Source organism: Pristiophorus japonicus, chromosome 16 (assembly GCF_044704955.1).
Source record: "Pristiophorus japonicus isolate sPriJap1 chromosome 16, sPriJap1.hap1, whole genome shotgun sequence".
Taxonomy (NCBI): Eukaryota; Metazoa; Chordata; class Chondrichthyes; family Pristiophoridae; genus Pristiophorus; species Pristiophorus japonicus.
Genome location: NC_091992.1, coordinates 107632413 through 107651023, shown reverse-complemented (window position 1 = coordinate 107651023; position 18611 = coordinate 107632413). Strand labels below are relative to the sequence as shown.

Genomic DNA, 18611 nt, shown 5'->3' with positions numbered 1-18611 from the left:
GCTGGGCCTTGGAAGTCATTGGGCCGGAATTTGGTCCCGGCTACCGCCCGCCCATTTCTCGGCGACCCCCGGGTGGGAGGTCCATTTTTGCCGCCCGCTGCTGCCGGGTTCCATCGCGAGCCATTTTCGGCTCCGTTGTGTGGGCAGCAGCGGGAACGGCAGTCAGCGGCCGGGAGTGGGTGGGAGCGGAACTCAGCGGCCGATGTCACTACTGTGCGTCAGTTGGAGGCCTCTCCACTCGGGGATCTTCGGAGGGCCTCCACTGCGCATGTGCGAGATTTCATTTTTTTTTTGTCGTATTCTTGATCTGACGTGTAGTTCTTTCATGGCCCTTGGAGGCTAATTGGGGAACTGCGCATGTGTATAAAAGGAGAGCACTTTATTCCACCTGCGAGTGTGAGAGGGGAGAGGAGAGAGTTGGAGGTTAGAGAGTAGAGAGTAGAGAGGTGGCTTTGGAGAGGGGCAGTGTGAGGTGCAGATGGGGCAGTGTGAGAAACTTAAAACCACAAACTCTTCAGCAGCCATTCCTCTCATCATTGAGGATGAGTGGCCCAAAATCTTCAATGAAGATTGCCAAAACCAGGCTCAGAGCAACGTGGTTCCAGGAACAGGAATTAGAGGAGCTAGTGACGGAGGTGGAGCGCAGGTACAACGAACTCACCCAGGATGGTCGTGGCAAGCCTCCACCAGCCCAATACTGACGTCTTTGGATGGAGATCGGTGAGATGGTGACTGCAATGGGCAATGTGGAGCGGGATGAGGACCAATGCCACAAACATTGGAACGATTTTCTGGCGTCAGCTAGAATGGGTACAAATTTATTCATCACCCCCTTCCTCTCCAAGGCTAGAAACATTGTGCAACAGATGTTTGTGTGTGTGTGTGGGAGTGGGTGTGGAGGGCATCAGCAAAGGGGTTAAAGGCTGCAATGTTTCTTTGTGCAGAAAAAAACAAACAGTCAACCAAGCAAGCCTGAGTGCGACCAGAGGGGGCTCAGAAGATGTGGTCGATTTGACCAGGCTGGAGCAGCGTGCGTTGTCATTGGTGGGTCATCGCCGCATTCCAACCACAGACATTGACGCAGATCTGGTGCTACCACGTGGTAAGGTTATACTCATCTCTGGTGTCAGCGACACTCATGGCATGAAAGTACATGCAATGTTAAGGCACTCGCGGTTGAACGCACACATTGTCGCCCATTATTGGTGTGGACATGTAGAGATGGAACTCCTTGCTGGCATAATGCGAGATGGAACAGCTCACATCTCAGCTTGACCATCACAACCCCCACTAAAGACTGAAATGTTGTCCTCTACTTGCAGACGATGAGTCAGACTGCACGGATCGAGAGAGACCATCAACCTCTGGCCTTCACAGAAGCTGTCAGACCCCAGCCTGACGTTTTCCACACCCGAGGACCCTGGATCCTTCCTGCACCGCCCCCCGACCCCACCACCCCAGATCACCCATTTCCACCTCTGCCATCCAGGAAGAACAGGAGAGAGACGAGGGAGAAGGGCCCATCTTTCTGCCCCTGACATCAGCCTCGTGTCATGTGAGCCAAGTGTCCGCAGAACCTCGGCATCGGGCTCCGATTTCCTGGGATTTCCAAAGGACTACACGGACGCAAGCTCTACCAAGTGCAGTGGCGTGGCTTGAAGGGACGCAAGGCGCCAGCACCCACCAGGAACGAGCAACCACCTGCGGATGCAGCATGGCTCTCTGTAATCAACCAGATGGTGCTAATATCAAGCACCGATGTGGAGATAGGTGGCGAGATGCTGCAGACCATGGCTGGGATAGCTGGCAGCATCGCCTCCTTCACCCAGCAGTATGATCAGAGGATGGACTGGCTCTGTCATGTATCCAGACATGTTTACTGCTTGTACTATTATAAATGATGTGCCACCAGAGGGCACTACTGTGGGAAACTTGTACACCGGCTGTATGGTCACTAAGATGTGCCACCAGAGAGCACTGCAGTGGGAGACTTGTAGGTTACCTGTACAGGTGTGTCAGGCCTAGTATAAAAGGCAGGCCACCATGTGTGATCTTCACTCTGGAGTTATATTAAATGGACTAAGGTCACTACAGTTCAAGTGCAATACATTGCCTCGTGGAGTCATTATCAGAGCATCCAAAGACATAACAATTGGTGATGAGATTACGAACTTTCACGCGAAAATAGCTAACCTTGGTACGTTGCAGCAGTTCGCCGATGGTGATGATTGGGACGTCTTTGCGGAGAAACTCGACCATTTCTTCACAGCAAACGACGTGGCAGGCGATAATCCGGCCACACTGGCTGATAAGCGCAGAGCTATCCTGCTAACCAGTTGTGGGCCCACCGCCTATGGCCTCGTCAGGGACTTGCTGGCACAAGCGAAGACAACGACCAAGACGTACGAGGAGCTTGTAACGCTGATCCAAGAACAACTCAAGCCCAAAGAGAGCATCCTCACAGCCAGACGCCGGTTTTATACACACCAAAGGCCCATAGGCCAGGAAATCGCGAAATATGCTGCAGACCTCAGGAGGCTGGCGGCACCGTGTGATTTCGGCGAACATCTCACCGAAGCGCTGCGGGATATCTTTGTCATCGGAATCGGCCATGAGGGCTTTCTTCACAGGCTACTATCTGCGGATATCACAGTCACACTGCAGAAGGCCATCACCATGAGCCAAGCATTCATGACCTCGACCTGCGGCTCTAGGCAGATGAATCATCCTCAGGACTCAAACCCGGCAAGTACTGTGCACAGAGTGGCACCTTTTTAGAGGCTGAACTGTAAAACGTGAATCTCCTCAGGGGAGAGAGAACAGGGCTCTGAGTCCTTTAACTCAGAGTCCGCTGAGAGGGGCTAATCGAGTAGCACCATGCTGGTGTTGCGGAGGGAATCACAGGGCTCCCCAGTGCCGTTTTAAGGAGTGTGTGTGCAAAGGGTGCAGCACAAAGGGTCACATCCAGCAAATGTGTAAAAGATATATGACTCACTGTGTTGATGAAGAGTTTGCAGGTGGTCACGATTATGAAGCGATAGTCAGAGAGGCAGCTCAGCCCCACGACGAGGTGTATGGTATGTTTACCTGCACCACAGAATGTTCCCCATTGAGGATGGAAGTCGAGATAAACGGCGTTCCAGTCTTCATGGACGTGAACACGGGGGTGAGCCAGTCAGTAATGAATCAAGAAGCCTTTGAGAGGCTATGGGACAATCAAGCTGAATGACCCAAGTTGATCCCGGTTCAGGCAAAGCTGCGCACCTACACCAATGAACTTATCCCAGTGGTTGGTAATGCGGAAGTAAAGGTACTCCATGATGGCGTGGTGCACAAGTTACCACTGTGGACTACTGTAGGTGATGGACCAACGCTACTCGGAAGAAGGTGGATAGAGAAGATCCATGGCTGGGAAGACTTCATCCCTCTAGCGATCGACATCCCCCATGCTCAGAGGCAAAACAAGCCCCCACCTGAGGTTGGATCCGGCACCTGAGGCACAGACCGCTCAGCACAACTGCGTGGAGATGATCCAGCTGAGATGACCTGAACGCACCTTCCAGGCTCCAGTGGCAGGACACAGGAGGAAGAAAATCGGATCCAGAGGTGACTTCCCAGCCTCGGTGGCAGAACCCGGGGAGAAGAGGATCACAGCAGTTGACATCGTGGATGGAAGAAAGATGGCGCCCAAACCACGAGATGAGGCACTGAAGAAAAAGATGGCGGCGGCCAGACCACGAGGTGCAGCGCTGATGGAGCAACACGTGGCACCAAGCAAAGAAGAGGATTGAGGTAAAGATAGCAAGGATCTCTTAAAGGAGGCCAGCAACCCACCACACTTAAAGGGACAGATCCACATTCTCAATCAATGTAATAGCAAGCGTGAGTAAATATAAAGCTTGTAATTGATAATCAGAGTTTTATACATGTAATAAGCAAAGAAAAGTCATGCGATTGCGATCGGAGCTACAGTTTATCTACAATGAGTAATGAAATGTTGTGCGATGTAGGATTTCAACTGCATTCAGCTAATGTAGCGGGCAAACACCCATCGGGAGCACACAGGTCCAGTGAGCTACCCAATGCTGTAGCCTGCGTCCCTGGGAACAGAGTGATGCACCACGGAGTGTGGCCACAAGCAGCTAATATAGACAAGCTGCAGAGCAAGTGATCTCAGGAGGGCAACGGCACCAGTATTGATTCCCTGCACCTCTCGGGCACCAATGGCACCAACTGCCACAAGCATGAAAGAGCAAACCGCGCTAAGACGCAGCCCCCAGACCCTATCGCCACCAAGGCTACATCCGGGAACGAAGGGTCACCCATAATGGTTCTCCTAAATGGGATCGGGACCAGCCAGAATCCCAAACCAAATAATGCCCAGGCAAGCGAATCAGCAGTTCCTTGTGCACTGCAGGACGATTGTTCCTCAGGGAGCAGCAGTTACCCGGGGCACAAGGAAAGGACAGGAAGGTCACAGGTATCTGTGAACCTGCCCAATGCTAGGAGCAACAGTAAAGGCCCCTAGAGCAGGCAACTTGAGCCAACCGGGTTCCCACTGCCAGCACTGGGCACCACGCTGCCACCAGACTACCTGGACACCATCCAACAGTTCTGGCACTAGTTTGTCCTCATGCACCGGTGCTGACACCAGTACTGATTCCAAGTTTGTATCAAGAATGTACCTCACCAGTCAAATGTACTTGCCTCACAACTGTACCACAAATGTAATGATGTAAAGGCAATTTTTTTTTTATGGACTTGAATGTATATGAATGTAATGAGCCACCGGCATAATCTATATGTGGGAGGGAGAGAATGGAGTGGTCATGGACTCACAAACAGAACCCACCAGCACCTCTACTGCCAACGAAACATCACCTACTCATCCAAGATGGAAACGACCCTCCAAGGGTCAACCAGATAGAGCTAAGCCCAAAGCACAGTCAATGCATGAAGGCAATTTGCACCAAGGACTTGGGGGAGAGTGATGTCATGTATCCAGACATGTTTACTGCTTGTACTATTACATATGATGTGCCACCATAGGGCACTACTATGGGAAACTTGTACACCAGATGTTTGGTCACTAAGGTGTGCCACCAGAGGACACTGCAGTGGGAGACTTGTAGGTTACCTGTACAGGTGTGCCAGGCCTAGTATAAAAGGCAGGCCACCATGTGTGATCCTCACTCTGGAGTTATATTAAATGGACCAAGGTCACTACAGTTCAAGTGCAATACATTGCCTCGTGGAGTCATTATCAGAGCATCCAAAGACATAAAAAGCTCATTACAGTCTTAGAGCGCACAACGGAAAGCGCTGAGGCCATGAGGCAGGAGATGGCTTTTGCACGCATGGTGCAAGAGCTCACACCTTCAAGGCAGACAGATCTGGAGGAGCGGGAGAGCCCGGCGCCTTCGATCCCGCGCCCTACGTTCTCACCAATACATAAACGTCTGCACATATCATGCTGCCCTCCTGCACAACCTCCTCAACCAGAGGTAGTGACGGGCAGGGGAGCACCACGCCGTCGTGTAGGCATGGGGAGGAAGAGGACATCGGGCATCGCTGCAAGGGGCGGGGAAGAGAGGTGGTGGTGCCGGTAGAGGGGTGGGTGTTGCTCCTGTAAATTTATGTAAATGTAATAATCTTATGTAACCTTTGTTATTGTGCACTTGTAAATACACTCACATTGCTGACCCTCTGTTGGTGCGTGTGTCATTTTAACGTCATGTGTGGTGCATTGCGAGAAACACACATCTGTCCCTCAGGTCATCTGCTTCATCAGGAATATCTTCCCATCGACATCTGACTGCAGTATATAATGGGCCCTGTCATCAGGCATTGCAAGACGACAAGGAAGGGTCACCAATGCAGGAAGCCTGCCATACAATTACTCTCAGTTTCCCTACTTCCAGGGCAGACCTTAAAGCTTGCACTTCAACCATATTTTTTCGAGGCCAAACATGGAGGAGTGCCACCCCTGAGATGACATGGTCATGAGTTACATTGCAGTCTCCAGGCCAGATCCAAGACCGCCCCATCCTCTGTCGTCGAATAACAGTGCGTGGATGATGCTTGTGTCTGCGCATGTTCAGAGGCTGAACTCCAAGTTATCGTCAACATCTTCACCGAGGCATACAAAAGCATGGGTCTAACACTAAACATCCGTAAGGCAAAGGTCCTCCACCAACCTGACCCCACCATATAATACTGCCCCCAGTCATCAAGATCCATGGCGCGGCCCTGGACAACGTGGACCACTTTCCATACCTCGGGAGCCTATTATCAGCAAGGACAGACATCGATGACGAGGTTCAACACCGCCTCCAGTGTGCCAGCACAGTCTTCGGTCACCTGAGGAAGAGCGTGTTCGAAGATCAGGCCCTCAAATCTGGCACCGAGCTCATGGTCTACAGGGCTGTCGTGATACCCGCCCTCCTGTATGGCTCAGAGATGTGGACCATATACAATTGACACCTCAAATCACTGGAGAAATGCCACCAACGATATCTCCGCAAGATCCTGCAAATCCCCTGGGAGGACAGACGCACTAACGTCAGTGTTCTCGATCAGGCCAACATTCCCAGCTTCGAAGCACTGACCACACTCGACCAGCTCCGTTGGGCGGGCCACATTGTCTGCATGCCCGACACGAGACTCCCAAAGCATGCGCTCTACTCGGAACTCCTACACGGCAAACGAGCCACAGGTGGGCAGAGGAAACGCTTCAAGGACACCCTCAAAGCCTCCTTGATAAAGTGCAACATCCCCACCAACATCTGGGAGTCCCTGGGCAAAGACCACCCTAAGTGGAGGAAGAGCACCAGGAAGGCGCTGAGCACCTCGAGTCTCGTCACTGAGAGCATGCAGAAAACAAGCGCAGGCAGCGGAAGGAGCGTGCGGCAAACCAGACTCCCCACCCACCCTTTCCTCCAACGAATGTCTGTCCTACCTGTGACAGATCTGTAATTCCCGTATTGGACTGTTCAGTCACCTGCGAACTCACTTTTAGAGTGGAAGCAAATCTTCCTCGATTTCGAAAGACTGCCTATGATGATGAGTGCATTGTGTGACACAATTAATGAATCAGCTTGGATGTACAAACTGTGATATGCTGAACACTTTTCAGTTACTCATAATAATTTTCCCTTTGCCATTGGGCTTCTCAATGAAGGATGTTCAGCAAGGTCCAACAAAAAAGCCTCCATCAGTTTAGATACATTTCAGTCGCTTTCATGACATCCAATTTAAACATCACCATCGGCAATAAAGTAATGCAACATGCCCCTAACTTTTTTCCAACAGTCCCACTCATATGGTGCAGCATCCACCCAGCTGCTGTGATGTGATGGCCTCCAGCACTCCCTCCTCCCATCCATTTTCCATGCTGCCCGACTGCCATCAGATAACCAGCCTCCCAATCTCACTGCTGCCCGACTGTTGTCCACCTCTCTCTCCCTCCCTCCCATTCTCCGTGCTGCCCGACTGCCGTCCACCTCTCCCTCCCTCCCTCCCTCACTCCCTCCCTCCCTCCCAATCTCACTGCTGGCCGACTGTTGTCCAGGTCAGACCTGCTTTTCCAGAGCGGTCCTTTTAGTGGGCGGCAGGTCGACCGGAGGCCAACATAACTGATGAAAATGGCACTTTTCCGACATCGGGCATGGGCGAACGGCATGATCTGATGTTGGCAGAACCCTTGCCCACCAATCTTCCGCCGGGCGGAACCTCGACGGCAGATGGGCAGTTCCGGAGGAATCGCCCAGAAAACTGACATTTGCAGCGGGACCTTGACAGCTGTGGGTGGAACATCGACCAATTTCAGCCCCATTATCTCTGCCCTCTACAGCAGGGCTAGGAAAGTGAACTCGGCCTCTGGTGAGCAGTGTCCTGAATTTTAGCTTTGAGGAAAGATTGGACAGGCTGGGTTTGTTTTCTTTGGAACAGAGGAGGCTGAGGGGAGACCTTATTGAGGTGTATAGAATTATGAGAGGCCTAGATTGAGTGGATAGGAATGACCTATTGCCCTTAGCAGGGGGGTCAACAACCAGGGGGTGTAGATTTAAAGTAATTGCTAGGAGGTTTAGAGAGGATTTGAGGAGAAATTCCTTCACCCAGAGGGTGGTAGGGGTCTAGAACTCACTGCCTGAAAGGGTGCTGGAGGCAGAAACCCTCACCACTTAAAAAGTACTTGGATGTGCACTTGAAGTGCTGTAACCTCTAGGGCTACGGACCAAGAGTTGTAAAGTGGGATTAGGCTGGATAGTTGCTTGTCGGCCGGTGCGGACACAATGGGCCAAAATGGCCTCCTTCCGTGCTGTAAACTTCTTTGATTCCATGATTGTGCTCTCCTCTTTGCCTTGTGCCTGAACACTTGTGCTCAGTCATCAGCCAATGCAGACCTCTCTTAGTTACTATCTAAAGGTCACAGAGTGACAATTTCTGAGCTGACACTTGCAAGGGTAAGGGGTGAGTGATGATACATTTTCAGTTGTAGATTCTTCCTTCCCCTCCTCTATTACTAATGAGCCTGGGACTTCATCAGGACAGGCAGCAAGGGGCCAGGAGCTTTCCCACAGATTGGGTGAATGAAAAATTGTGGAAAGAGAGCCAATTTAGGATCATCCTTCATCTTCTTATAGTTAGGTTCAGATGAGATTAGAGGAGTTCCATTCACAGTTCCTCAGATAATGAAGCAGTCTATGCCCACATGCATTAAGATTTGGAGATCATTCAGGCTTGGGCTCATAACATTTACGACATACAAGTGCCAGACAATGATTATCTCCAACAAGAGAGAGCCTAACCCCCTTGGGATTCAATGGCAGTACGGAGGCTGGGTGAGTGGTGAGTGGCTCAACTCCTGACTCCACAAAGCCTCTCCACTACCTGCAAGGCACAAGTCAGGAGTGTAAGGGAATACTCTGCACTTGCCTGGATGGGTATAGCTGGAACACTATCCAGGAATATGCAATCCGCTTGATCAGCACCTCACCATCTACTGCTTTCACCACCAGTGTACCCTAGCTTCAGTATGTACTATCTACAGAATGCACTGAAGCAACAAGGCTCCTTCAATAGCACTTCCGAAACCCATGACCTCCACCACCTAGGATAAACTTGATCCATTGATCAGTTCCAAAGACTTTAAATCTGATCTAAAAATATCACAGGATAAATCCAACTGATGCTCATTAGTCCCCAATGACCAAAATAAACCAATAAACATTTGCATATTACCACACTTTAGCACACCACTTCCGTATGCATCCAACGTACCACATCCATATATTCTCTGCAGGATGCTAAACCAGAGGTAGCACCAGGAGAAAACAAAAGAGAGTAGTCCTTCTGTGGCTTCTATCTGTTGGATTGTCTGTTGCATAGAAGCTTCTTGACATTCTGTGCCCTTTCCTTGCTGCTCATTGACTTAGGGTTTGTATTGTTTTCCGAGTGGTACTTTTCTGCTGAAGACTGACTAAAGGCGAAGAGACCGAAATTGTCTCCTGGACTTTTTACATCTCACAGCTCAGTATCCTGCTGTTTCATCAAGGTGGGGGTGATGTGTGTCAGTATTGATTAGGAATTCTATTGGAAGTGGACCCAAGAATCTCCCTACAGGTGACACTTCCATGTCAACATAGAACTACATTGAATTTACAGAACTGAAATAGGCCATTCGGCCCAACTGGTACTTCTGCTCCACACAAACCTCCTCCCACCCTACTTCATCTAATCCTATCAGCATATACTTCTATTCCTTTCTCCCTCATGTACTTATCTAGCTTCCCCTTAAATGCATCAATGCTATTCGCCTCAACCACTCCATGTGGTAGTAAGTTCCACATTCAAACCACTCTCTGGCTAAAGAAGTTTCTACTGAATACGCTATTGGATTTATTAGTGACTATCATATATTTATGACCCCAAATTTTGGACTGCCCCCACAAGTGGAAACAACTTCTCTATCCTATCCTATCAAACCCTTTTCTTCTGGGCATCCTTCCATTCTGTGGTGCTGTCCAAAGCTCTGCTGCCTGGTTCTCAGGTACAGTTCTGGGGCAGTTTGGGCCTGATAACAGATGGGAGAAGAGTTTGCCTGCTCTAGCATATGTGGGACCTGATGGGGTGAGGGAAACTAGCTACATTGTTATGGGTACATTTATAGATCAGAGTTTACGTGAAGCAATTGTCTTCTTCCATGATGATCTGATTCATGACAATTGTACTGAAATTTTACTGTTCAATAAAAAATTAACCATACTACTAGTATAGATAAGCTATTACCAGAACTAGTTTAAACCAGTAGATTTTATTCACCTCTATAAAACAACAAATTGTTAAGGAAATAGGAATGATATTTATTTTGATGATTTTTGTTGCAAAAAGCTAAAAAATGAAAATACTCTACCATTAAGAGTTCATGCTTTCAGTTAGAGAAAAATGTCACACCAAAACTCTTTTTTAATAACAAATGCGAAATTTAAAAATAAAACAATTTACGTCCCCCTTGACACATTTTCGAAAATAAAGATTTTCAGTAACAGGCGGTAGTGCAGATCTTAATGCAATCGACAAATAATTTAACTTCAAAGCACACACTGCCAACTATATTAAACTTAGCGGCTTTGCTTATAACATGCTTACCTTGAATAAGAAGCTATGAAATGATCTATATGGGTATGGCGTGAACTTCATAAATGAAAAGAGATGGAACTAGACACAGGTAAGCGATACAGAAATGGTACGGATCAGTGGTGATGGACTGGAAGAACCCAGGCACAATGTTTCAGGCATCTAGTGCTGGATCAGAATCGCTTCCCAGTACAGACTGTCCAAGCTTTGGGAACCCTGCTGTGTACTTGTGAAACTCACAGACTAATAGACGCAACTTTCACTGTTTCCAAGATCACTGAATTATACTAAAATGAGCATTTTTAGCCATTACAATCTCATCTGTTACATCTGCTATGCTAACTATGATGCGTTCCTATTTATTCATCAAGGTATTCTATATTTGGATCACTTTGATTGCAATAGAATGTTCTGTAAAATCTTTTGGCATTCCACAGTTTCAAAGTGGAAAAGAAAATACAGGTTAATAAGCCTGCCTTTAATTTTGTCAACACAATGGCCCAGATTTTGCGAGGCCAATGACGGCATGCATACGCTGTTGTAAGTATTCAGAATGGCCCCGCAAGCTCCGGGTTTCTGCACGTGCTGCACATGCACGAAAACCTGGAACTTGCGATCTGTCAAGTTTCGCATTGACAGATTCTTCGCATCCGCTACAAAGCACTTTCATTGGCGCAGAGTTGGACTATTTGCCCAGCGAATACCCACAAAACCCTTATGCCTGATAAAAGCAGGCTTATGGCATTCTCTCACCAGTGTAAGGGTTAAAACAAAATGTAAAAAATAATTAATCGGTACATTTTGGCCCTGTTTAAAATGTTTAAAGTTATTTTTCAAAAAAATTAAATTTTAATTTCAACTGCTTAATTAAAGGGTCCTTAAATTAATTTTGAACATGTGATCATTTATTTTTATTTAAGTGGTGTGAATTCTTATTTATTTGGGGATTTCTAATATGCTTACATGGATTCCGTACATAAATGGAATCCCCATAAGCATTATTTTTTCCCCCATGACAGCTGTTGATGATTCTGCCATTTCCATTTACACTTCATCTAGAATCCTCTTCTGTTTCTTAACTTGTCCCATTACCATCTCCTCTTGCCCCACACCATCATCCCTTTTGTCTCTTAATCTCTTCTGCCTTCCATCGTCTCAGACCTTCCCTTTTGTTCTTTCATCCCCTTCCCCTTTCCCTGTCCATACACTTGCTTAAAAATCAGTTACATCTCTAACTTTTTCCTGTTCTAGTCATTGACCTGAAACGTTAACTCTGTTTCTTGCTCCACAGATGCTGCCTGACATGGTGACTATTTTCAGCATTTTCAGTTTTTATTTTAGGCTTTTTGATTGGTTGACTGGATTCACTTGCAAACTGCCTGTGCCCCTGGGATCCATTGGCCTTTACGCAGGCGTATGCCCTGAGGCCCAGGACCCAAAGACTCTGAAGCTCCGGAGACACCAGAAGCGTCCGGATTATTTTTCATTTTGGAGGCATATTCTTCTGGTACGCCTCCGACCACAAATTCAGGGCCAATATATTCAAACCTCAAAGCAAATGTAGGCTTGTGATGACACTACTTTAGATGCATTCGATGTTGCAATTATTGAGCTAAAATTTGGCCCTCCGGTTAAAACGCCACACTTGTCTGAGGTGTATCGACTTTGTACTCCACAAATGGCGCCGAAAATTTACCTCGGTATTCTCCTCATTTCGTGGACCATCGTAGGCCTTGGCTTGGCCTGGCAAAAGCAGTGGGGGTGGAGCTATAGCCCTGCGCCAAAAACAGTGTTGGCAGCAGCGCGCATGCAGAGTGGAGTCTGCGCGCATGCGCAATAGCTCCTTGCCCTCCCAGCGTGTCCTGCAGGCTATGAGCCTGACCCGATGCTCACTGTCCCTATCCCTGGCCGAAGGGATAACCCGATGCTCGCCGCCCCATCCCTGGCCAAAGGGATGACTCGATGTTCGCTGCCCCTATCCCTGGCCAAAGGGACAACCCGATACTCTTCAACAGCACTGCACTGGTAAACTGTGCTGCACAACACAGAACCATGGTTGAAGTAAGTTAGGGGTTCCAGCAGGAGTGGCATGTCTGATAGACAGGTTCTCATGGAGTTCATGAAATCTTGTTGTTTAGAAGCACCAGCAGCCATCATGAATCGCTTAACAGAGTGTGCACAGTTGCAAACACGAGCCGTTGGGACTCGCATACAAGGAACTTTTTTTTTATAGCCGGTTGGGAGGGGTAGCATTTTGTCTTTAAAGAAAAGTCCAATTCTGATGCAGTTAAACATATTTCTGTAATATTAAATTCTGAATTTTTGTAACAATAAGCTAGCAGCATAGAGTAAGGCTAGTGATAATCTGAAATGTTAATATGCTATCCAGAGATGGAGGTCATAGCTAGTCCAAAGGCATGCTGGCATTGATGCTGCTTAATTTCAGTGAGAAACTCTCAGGTCAACCCATCGTTTAACTAGATTTTGGGTGTCAATATGTTGAAATGGACAGAACATTTTAGACTATAAAAGATAGTTTTCATTTAATGTCAATAGGATAGCCAATCTGTGTGAACTAATGTATGTTGTTTGGCCCAGCCTTGAGCCCTTAAGTTGTATTTTTTATTTTTTATTTATTTATTTATTTATTTATTTATTATTGATGATTTTATGCTTCTTTACTGTTGTTGTGAAGGTGTATAATGCTTTGCAAGGTCCTCTCACTTCCCTCCGCCCCCTTTCTCTGGCTATCTGCACTGATTTCTTAACTCTCCGCAAGGATTTTCTGTGCGGCCACAAGTGGCCACATACGCTGGCCTAAGTTAGTTTGGAGCAACTATTAGCTGTCCAAACTGGCTTAAGTGGCCAAAACAGGTGTAGGTGGTTGGTAATGCCCTCTTTTGAAAAAAAAAACGAAACTCAAAAAAATCCTAACTAACTCATTTACACTGGAGCAAATTAAATGTGCAGAATGGGGATTTTTATGATACTGCAGAAAAATCAAGTTGCTCCAAAAAAAAAACGGAGCAACTCCTGGGGAAATTTGGGCCCTCTGTCTTGTACCTACAATGTTGGGAAATTAATTATTTTATCTATATTAGTTGGTAGTACTGAGCAGTGCTGATACTTCTCAAGTACTGGAACCCACCCTCCAGCTCCAATTACTTAAATGATGATGGAGCCACTACTAGTATGAATAGTTACAGTAACTCTGGTACCTTAGTTTGCTTGTTAACGCTGAGCCATCACATGTATCAGTCAGTACTCATATGTAACAGTTGTGATACCAACAAAAAACTATTATAAACCGGAAAATCGAGTAAGAAAAGGGTCATTGACCCGAAACATTAACTGCTTTTTCTCCACAGATGCTGCCTGACCCGCTGAGATTTCTAGCATTTTCTGTTTTTATTCCAGATTCCAGCATCCGCAGTATCTTGCTTTTATATACGAGAGAGAGCATTTTCATTGTAATCTTACAATGGTCCCTGCAATTAAGTATATCTTCCTGGTTATCAATACTGATCCACTGTTGAAACGTATAGTACATTGTACTGGTCTCAGATCAGCAATTGTACTAATCTATCATTAATGCCCAAAATACTGTTCTGTTGTATTCCGGAAGTCTCTGCACTGTGCGGCAGCAAAGGAAACCGCAGAAACCCCAGGACTTTTATATTCTTTTTACTTCCAGCTAAGCTTTGCAAATTTCAGATTGAAGAAATGGAGTATTATTATTACAGTGTAGACCTGTAGATTAATTCCCATGGGGTTCATTCCATATCAGAGTTCACTAGTGAGCCTTAAGGGGAATGCAAAAGCTAATGGAAATGAGTAACAAAAAAACATAACAGTAAAGATGGTTTAGAACAATTGCAAAACTCTTTGTAGTAAAAGCTTTAAAAATATCTTCAACTGAAAGGCCACGTACTCTTTCATCTCAGTGATGCTCGTGGCTGAGGAGGTTGCTCCCATGCATCTATTTTAGAAAGCAAGGCAGTGGGCATATTAACTGTCCCCAGCACAGGAAGTGTTTGGGCAAAATTATATGACTACATTAGAGTAGAATATTCTATCAAAGTGACATCACCCTATATGAAGAAAACTCAAAAGAGCTGGGCCCTATTTTGCTACAGTGCATTTTTTTATACATGATCTTGATACTTTATTAGCATCAGTAATGAACAAAAAACAAGTGAGGCCTTGTCCTTATGAAGGTCCTTGAATGTAACCATCATATGTTCTTGGGGAAATAAGATGTTCTTATAAAATCAAAAGAGTTCTACTTGATTACCGAGTGGCTGTAATTATTAGCTGTGATGTTATCGAGTTTTATAGGTTGTTGATCTCAAATACTACACCATCCTCAGCACTGAAAGAGCAACAAGGAACACCAAACCAGGTGCCATTCCTTTGCTAAATGAAGACACCTGTTTCAGGCAATATATTTAGGTATGGAAGGTGGGAAAGGAGGAAATGGAAAACGCACACTTAGTAACCAATGGAAAATGACAAAGTAGACAATTAAAGTAGGGGAAAAGAGAAAGAATTGGACCTGCACCTCTATTTTACGACCTTCTACGATTGTTCCATTTAATTTCTCCCGTGCCCTGTCCGCGTCAGCACTGGTTTCGAAAGTTACGAAACCAAATCCCTGCATGCAGGTAAGAGAAAAGGAAAAGAGAGACATGCATATGATTATACAGGGAATAAGACAGTCTTTTGATACGTTATGTACAGCAGCTGGAACATCAAGGTAACAAAGTCATTCTACGAGACCACAGAGCAACCAGACCCAAGAATGCGAAACGGAAAGCAGACCGAGAGGGAAAGAGATAGTTGGAGCAATTGGAAACACATAATTAGATTATTTACACGTTTGCGGTAATTGTGGTTCATATTTGCTAGGATCTTGTACCTGATAATTCCACCACAGGTAAAAATGGATAAGTAGAAAGATCACGATTGTGTGCCCAAGTATCGTGGGGCCCATAAGAAACTGAGGATCTAACCTAGATGGACCATTTTACTTTTCTTAAGCCCAACCTGTGCCCAATAAAATTCTTTTGCACCACATTCCTTTTTTGGAAGGTAACCAGTAAACTAGATTACAAAACGTTAAGAAAATTGTTTTTAGTTTAGTTTCTAATGAACTGAAATACAATTACATTACGTTTTGGGGAATTTCATGGAAGAAGGTCAAACAGTACAGGTACTTTCTCAGTTTCAAAACTGATTGCAAGATGCCTATAGTTTCTGACACAAGCAACGTTACTTCAGTTGAAACCATATAAATTGAAGCAACAAATAGCAACAATGCTGGAATTTAGTTTATGCAAAATAAATATAATGGTATAGGCTTTTTTTGCAGTGTAGGAAGAAAAATGCCTTCAGACATTCAAATGGAGAAATAATAGTTGCATAAGATCTTAATTTATGTTTTATATTTTTTTAATTATATACCACATCATATATGTGGCAGCCATGGACAATCATAAAAACAAATGTCTCACAGATTTAATTTTGTTTTGTAGTATTTGTACTGGATAAAAATGGACAAGTTATTCATAGCTTCCTGTAGCTTGATGCACATTCAACAAGTCTAGCTCAGCATGTAATGACTAACTCTATGTTTGAACTTGCGTGTATGAAGGAGAGCTCCGAGTGATGACACTGCGTGGCAGATACTTCCAAAAGCAATGTGTGAAGCTTTGCTGCTGGTATTGTGTGTGGGGTAGTACAGAGTGTGGAGGTGCAACTCCTGTGGTTGCTGACAACAGTATAGAGGTTTGGTTTAAATTCTAGCAATTCATGCTGGCGCTCATGTCATAATCTTGTAGAGAACTGACAGCCAACATCCAGCTCTCCACAGTTGTAAAGGGTCTGGCATTGAAGAGGATATCCTCATCAAGTCCACTGTATGCATGGATCTATACATGATTTCTGTGTAGTCAGCTAAACAGAGCTACAATATTGGATCACTTGAGTGGATATTGGCTTTGTAGAACTTGAAAGTTGCCAACAGTGGCGAGGAAAGCCAAGCTTTCTTGAGGATTCTCACTTTACTGCCAACTTTTCCACCCACCCTTGCCACTTGCTTTCCCCAGGGTAGGATAGATGCGATTACCAAGTCACAGACCTGAATGGTTGTAACTCAAGGGAGTTTGGAAACTTTATAGAGTGGAGTAAGGTTGATAACATCACAATCAATCATTTTCAACAAAGTTATTGATGGGTTCCCTTAGTGCTGAAGGTGATATACCATTTGGCCATCCAATGTTGAATGCTCACTCTATCTGCCTTGACTGAATTGGTTTTTGCTAGCTTTTCATGTTTAGAATTAACCACTCTATTTATTGGTAACACAGGCACTAATAGTTGGTAGTTACTGAGGGTTTGATTTAGCTCCCTTCATCTGAGTTGGCACAATGTTTGCTGCTTTCCAATCAGATAAGGAAACTTCAGCTGACAAGTTCTGTTAAAAATGATGGACTGGGCTCAAGTAGTAACTTTGACAGAACTCTGTTAAACCAAGGCATCAATGCCACTGAGTCTGGTAACTCTTTTGGTATCAGGCTTCTAAAGACAATTGATCTGGATTTGAATGATTGTGTTGCTACACATCAATGGAACACAAGTATACAATGTTGGATTGTTGTTGTTGCTGTTGTTGTTGAGATGACTTCTCAGAACAATTCAGCATTTTCTACAGACGTGGGACAAGCGACTCTACTCCTCTGAACAGGGATTGTTCTGCTTTCTGTGTTAAGGATTATGAATCAAGGATAGCATTTTTCTATTTAAAAAAATAGTAGCTATTCAGCTTGTCTACTTAACAAATGCAATAATCTATTAAAATGTTTTATAGTCTCACGCACATGATTACAAGCTTTCCTGGCTTCTAAAGTCACAGTGTCCAAATTGTATAAGTTTGACGTGTCAGAAGTGTTTTAATGTGGCAATTATAGTGATAAGTAACCTGTACTCCATTCTTCACAGAGTAAAAAGTAACATTTGTCATTACACTGTTAATATGTAGAGATCAGAATGGCATTCTTTATAATCGTTTGGATTCCTTTACATGTAAAAGCAATTAGCACACTGGATTTCAAATGTAGTAGCCAAATTACTATCTCTAGTAGCCAAATGCTACTGCACATTTTCAAGCCTTGTGATGATTCCAGGCCTGTTGGCAGGCAGAAAATATACATAAAAGTTTATTGGACTTATACTGCTAGACAAGGAAGAGGGTTATTTGAAGAAAAACACAGTTCACACATTAAATTGCCTTGTAATTAGACTGTATTTTTTTAATCTGTTCTAATAATCATATTTATACCGTAAACTATAAATTTGTACATCACGTGCTTAAGGGGGTTTATAGTCTTTTGCAAGTTAAATTGCTTAAACAATTTGACCTTCAACTATTGAGGCAGCCTTACAGCCTCATTTTCAAGTGCTCTTTTTTACTTTGAAAATGCAGTTCATATTGGCTTAAATTTCATCTACTAATTGAGCTTTAAACTTGTGCTCCTGATTATCATCTTCTGATACAGTGTGGTGGTATATCTTGCTGCTGTCTGTACAAGTAAGGAAGATAAGAGTTTAGACAGGGGAGTGTTTTTTTTCCATAAGATATTTGACTTAATATGGTTGGGTGAGAAAATTGTTTTGTATCAAAGTCATTAGCTGTTTAAAAAAACAAAACCACAAAAATGATCAACTATTCCAGGCAAATTGCTGATGATTTGGGAGATTTTCTCAAACTATTTCTATTTGTGTAGGGTAAGAAGAGGATACTAGCACCACTAGGAAATTGGGTGGTCCGTGGGAGGATAGCAGTGGCACATTGGGAAGATACATGCACAAGACTGTACTCATTGAAACACTTGTGAACTCATCCCTTTTTTGTGTGGAAGTGGGTCATCTTCGATATGAGAGACCGCCTGATACTATACTATCTGAAGACAGTG

The 18611-nt window shown here is 45.1% G+C and overlaps 1 protein-coding gene across 5 annotated transcripts in view; it reads right to left on the bottom strand.

Moving 5' to 3' along the window:
* rbfox3a (RNA binding fox-1 homolog 3a) overlaps positions 1–18611 on the bottom strand; it is a 173127-nt gene that overhangs the window by 75452 nt on the left and 79064 nt on the right. For all 5 annotated transcript variants that reach the window (XM_070858201.1, XM_070858204.1, XM_070858202.1 and 2 more), the window contains one exon: positions 15200–15292. In XM_070858201.1, coding sequence (XP_070714302.1) covers positions 15200–15292 — 93 coding nt within the window. The remainder of the gene's footprint in view (positions 1–15199; positions 15293–18611) is intronic.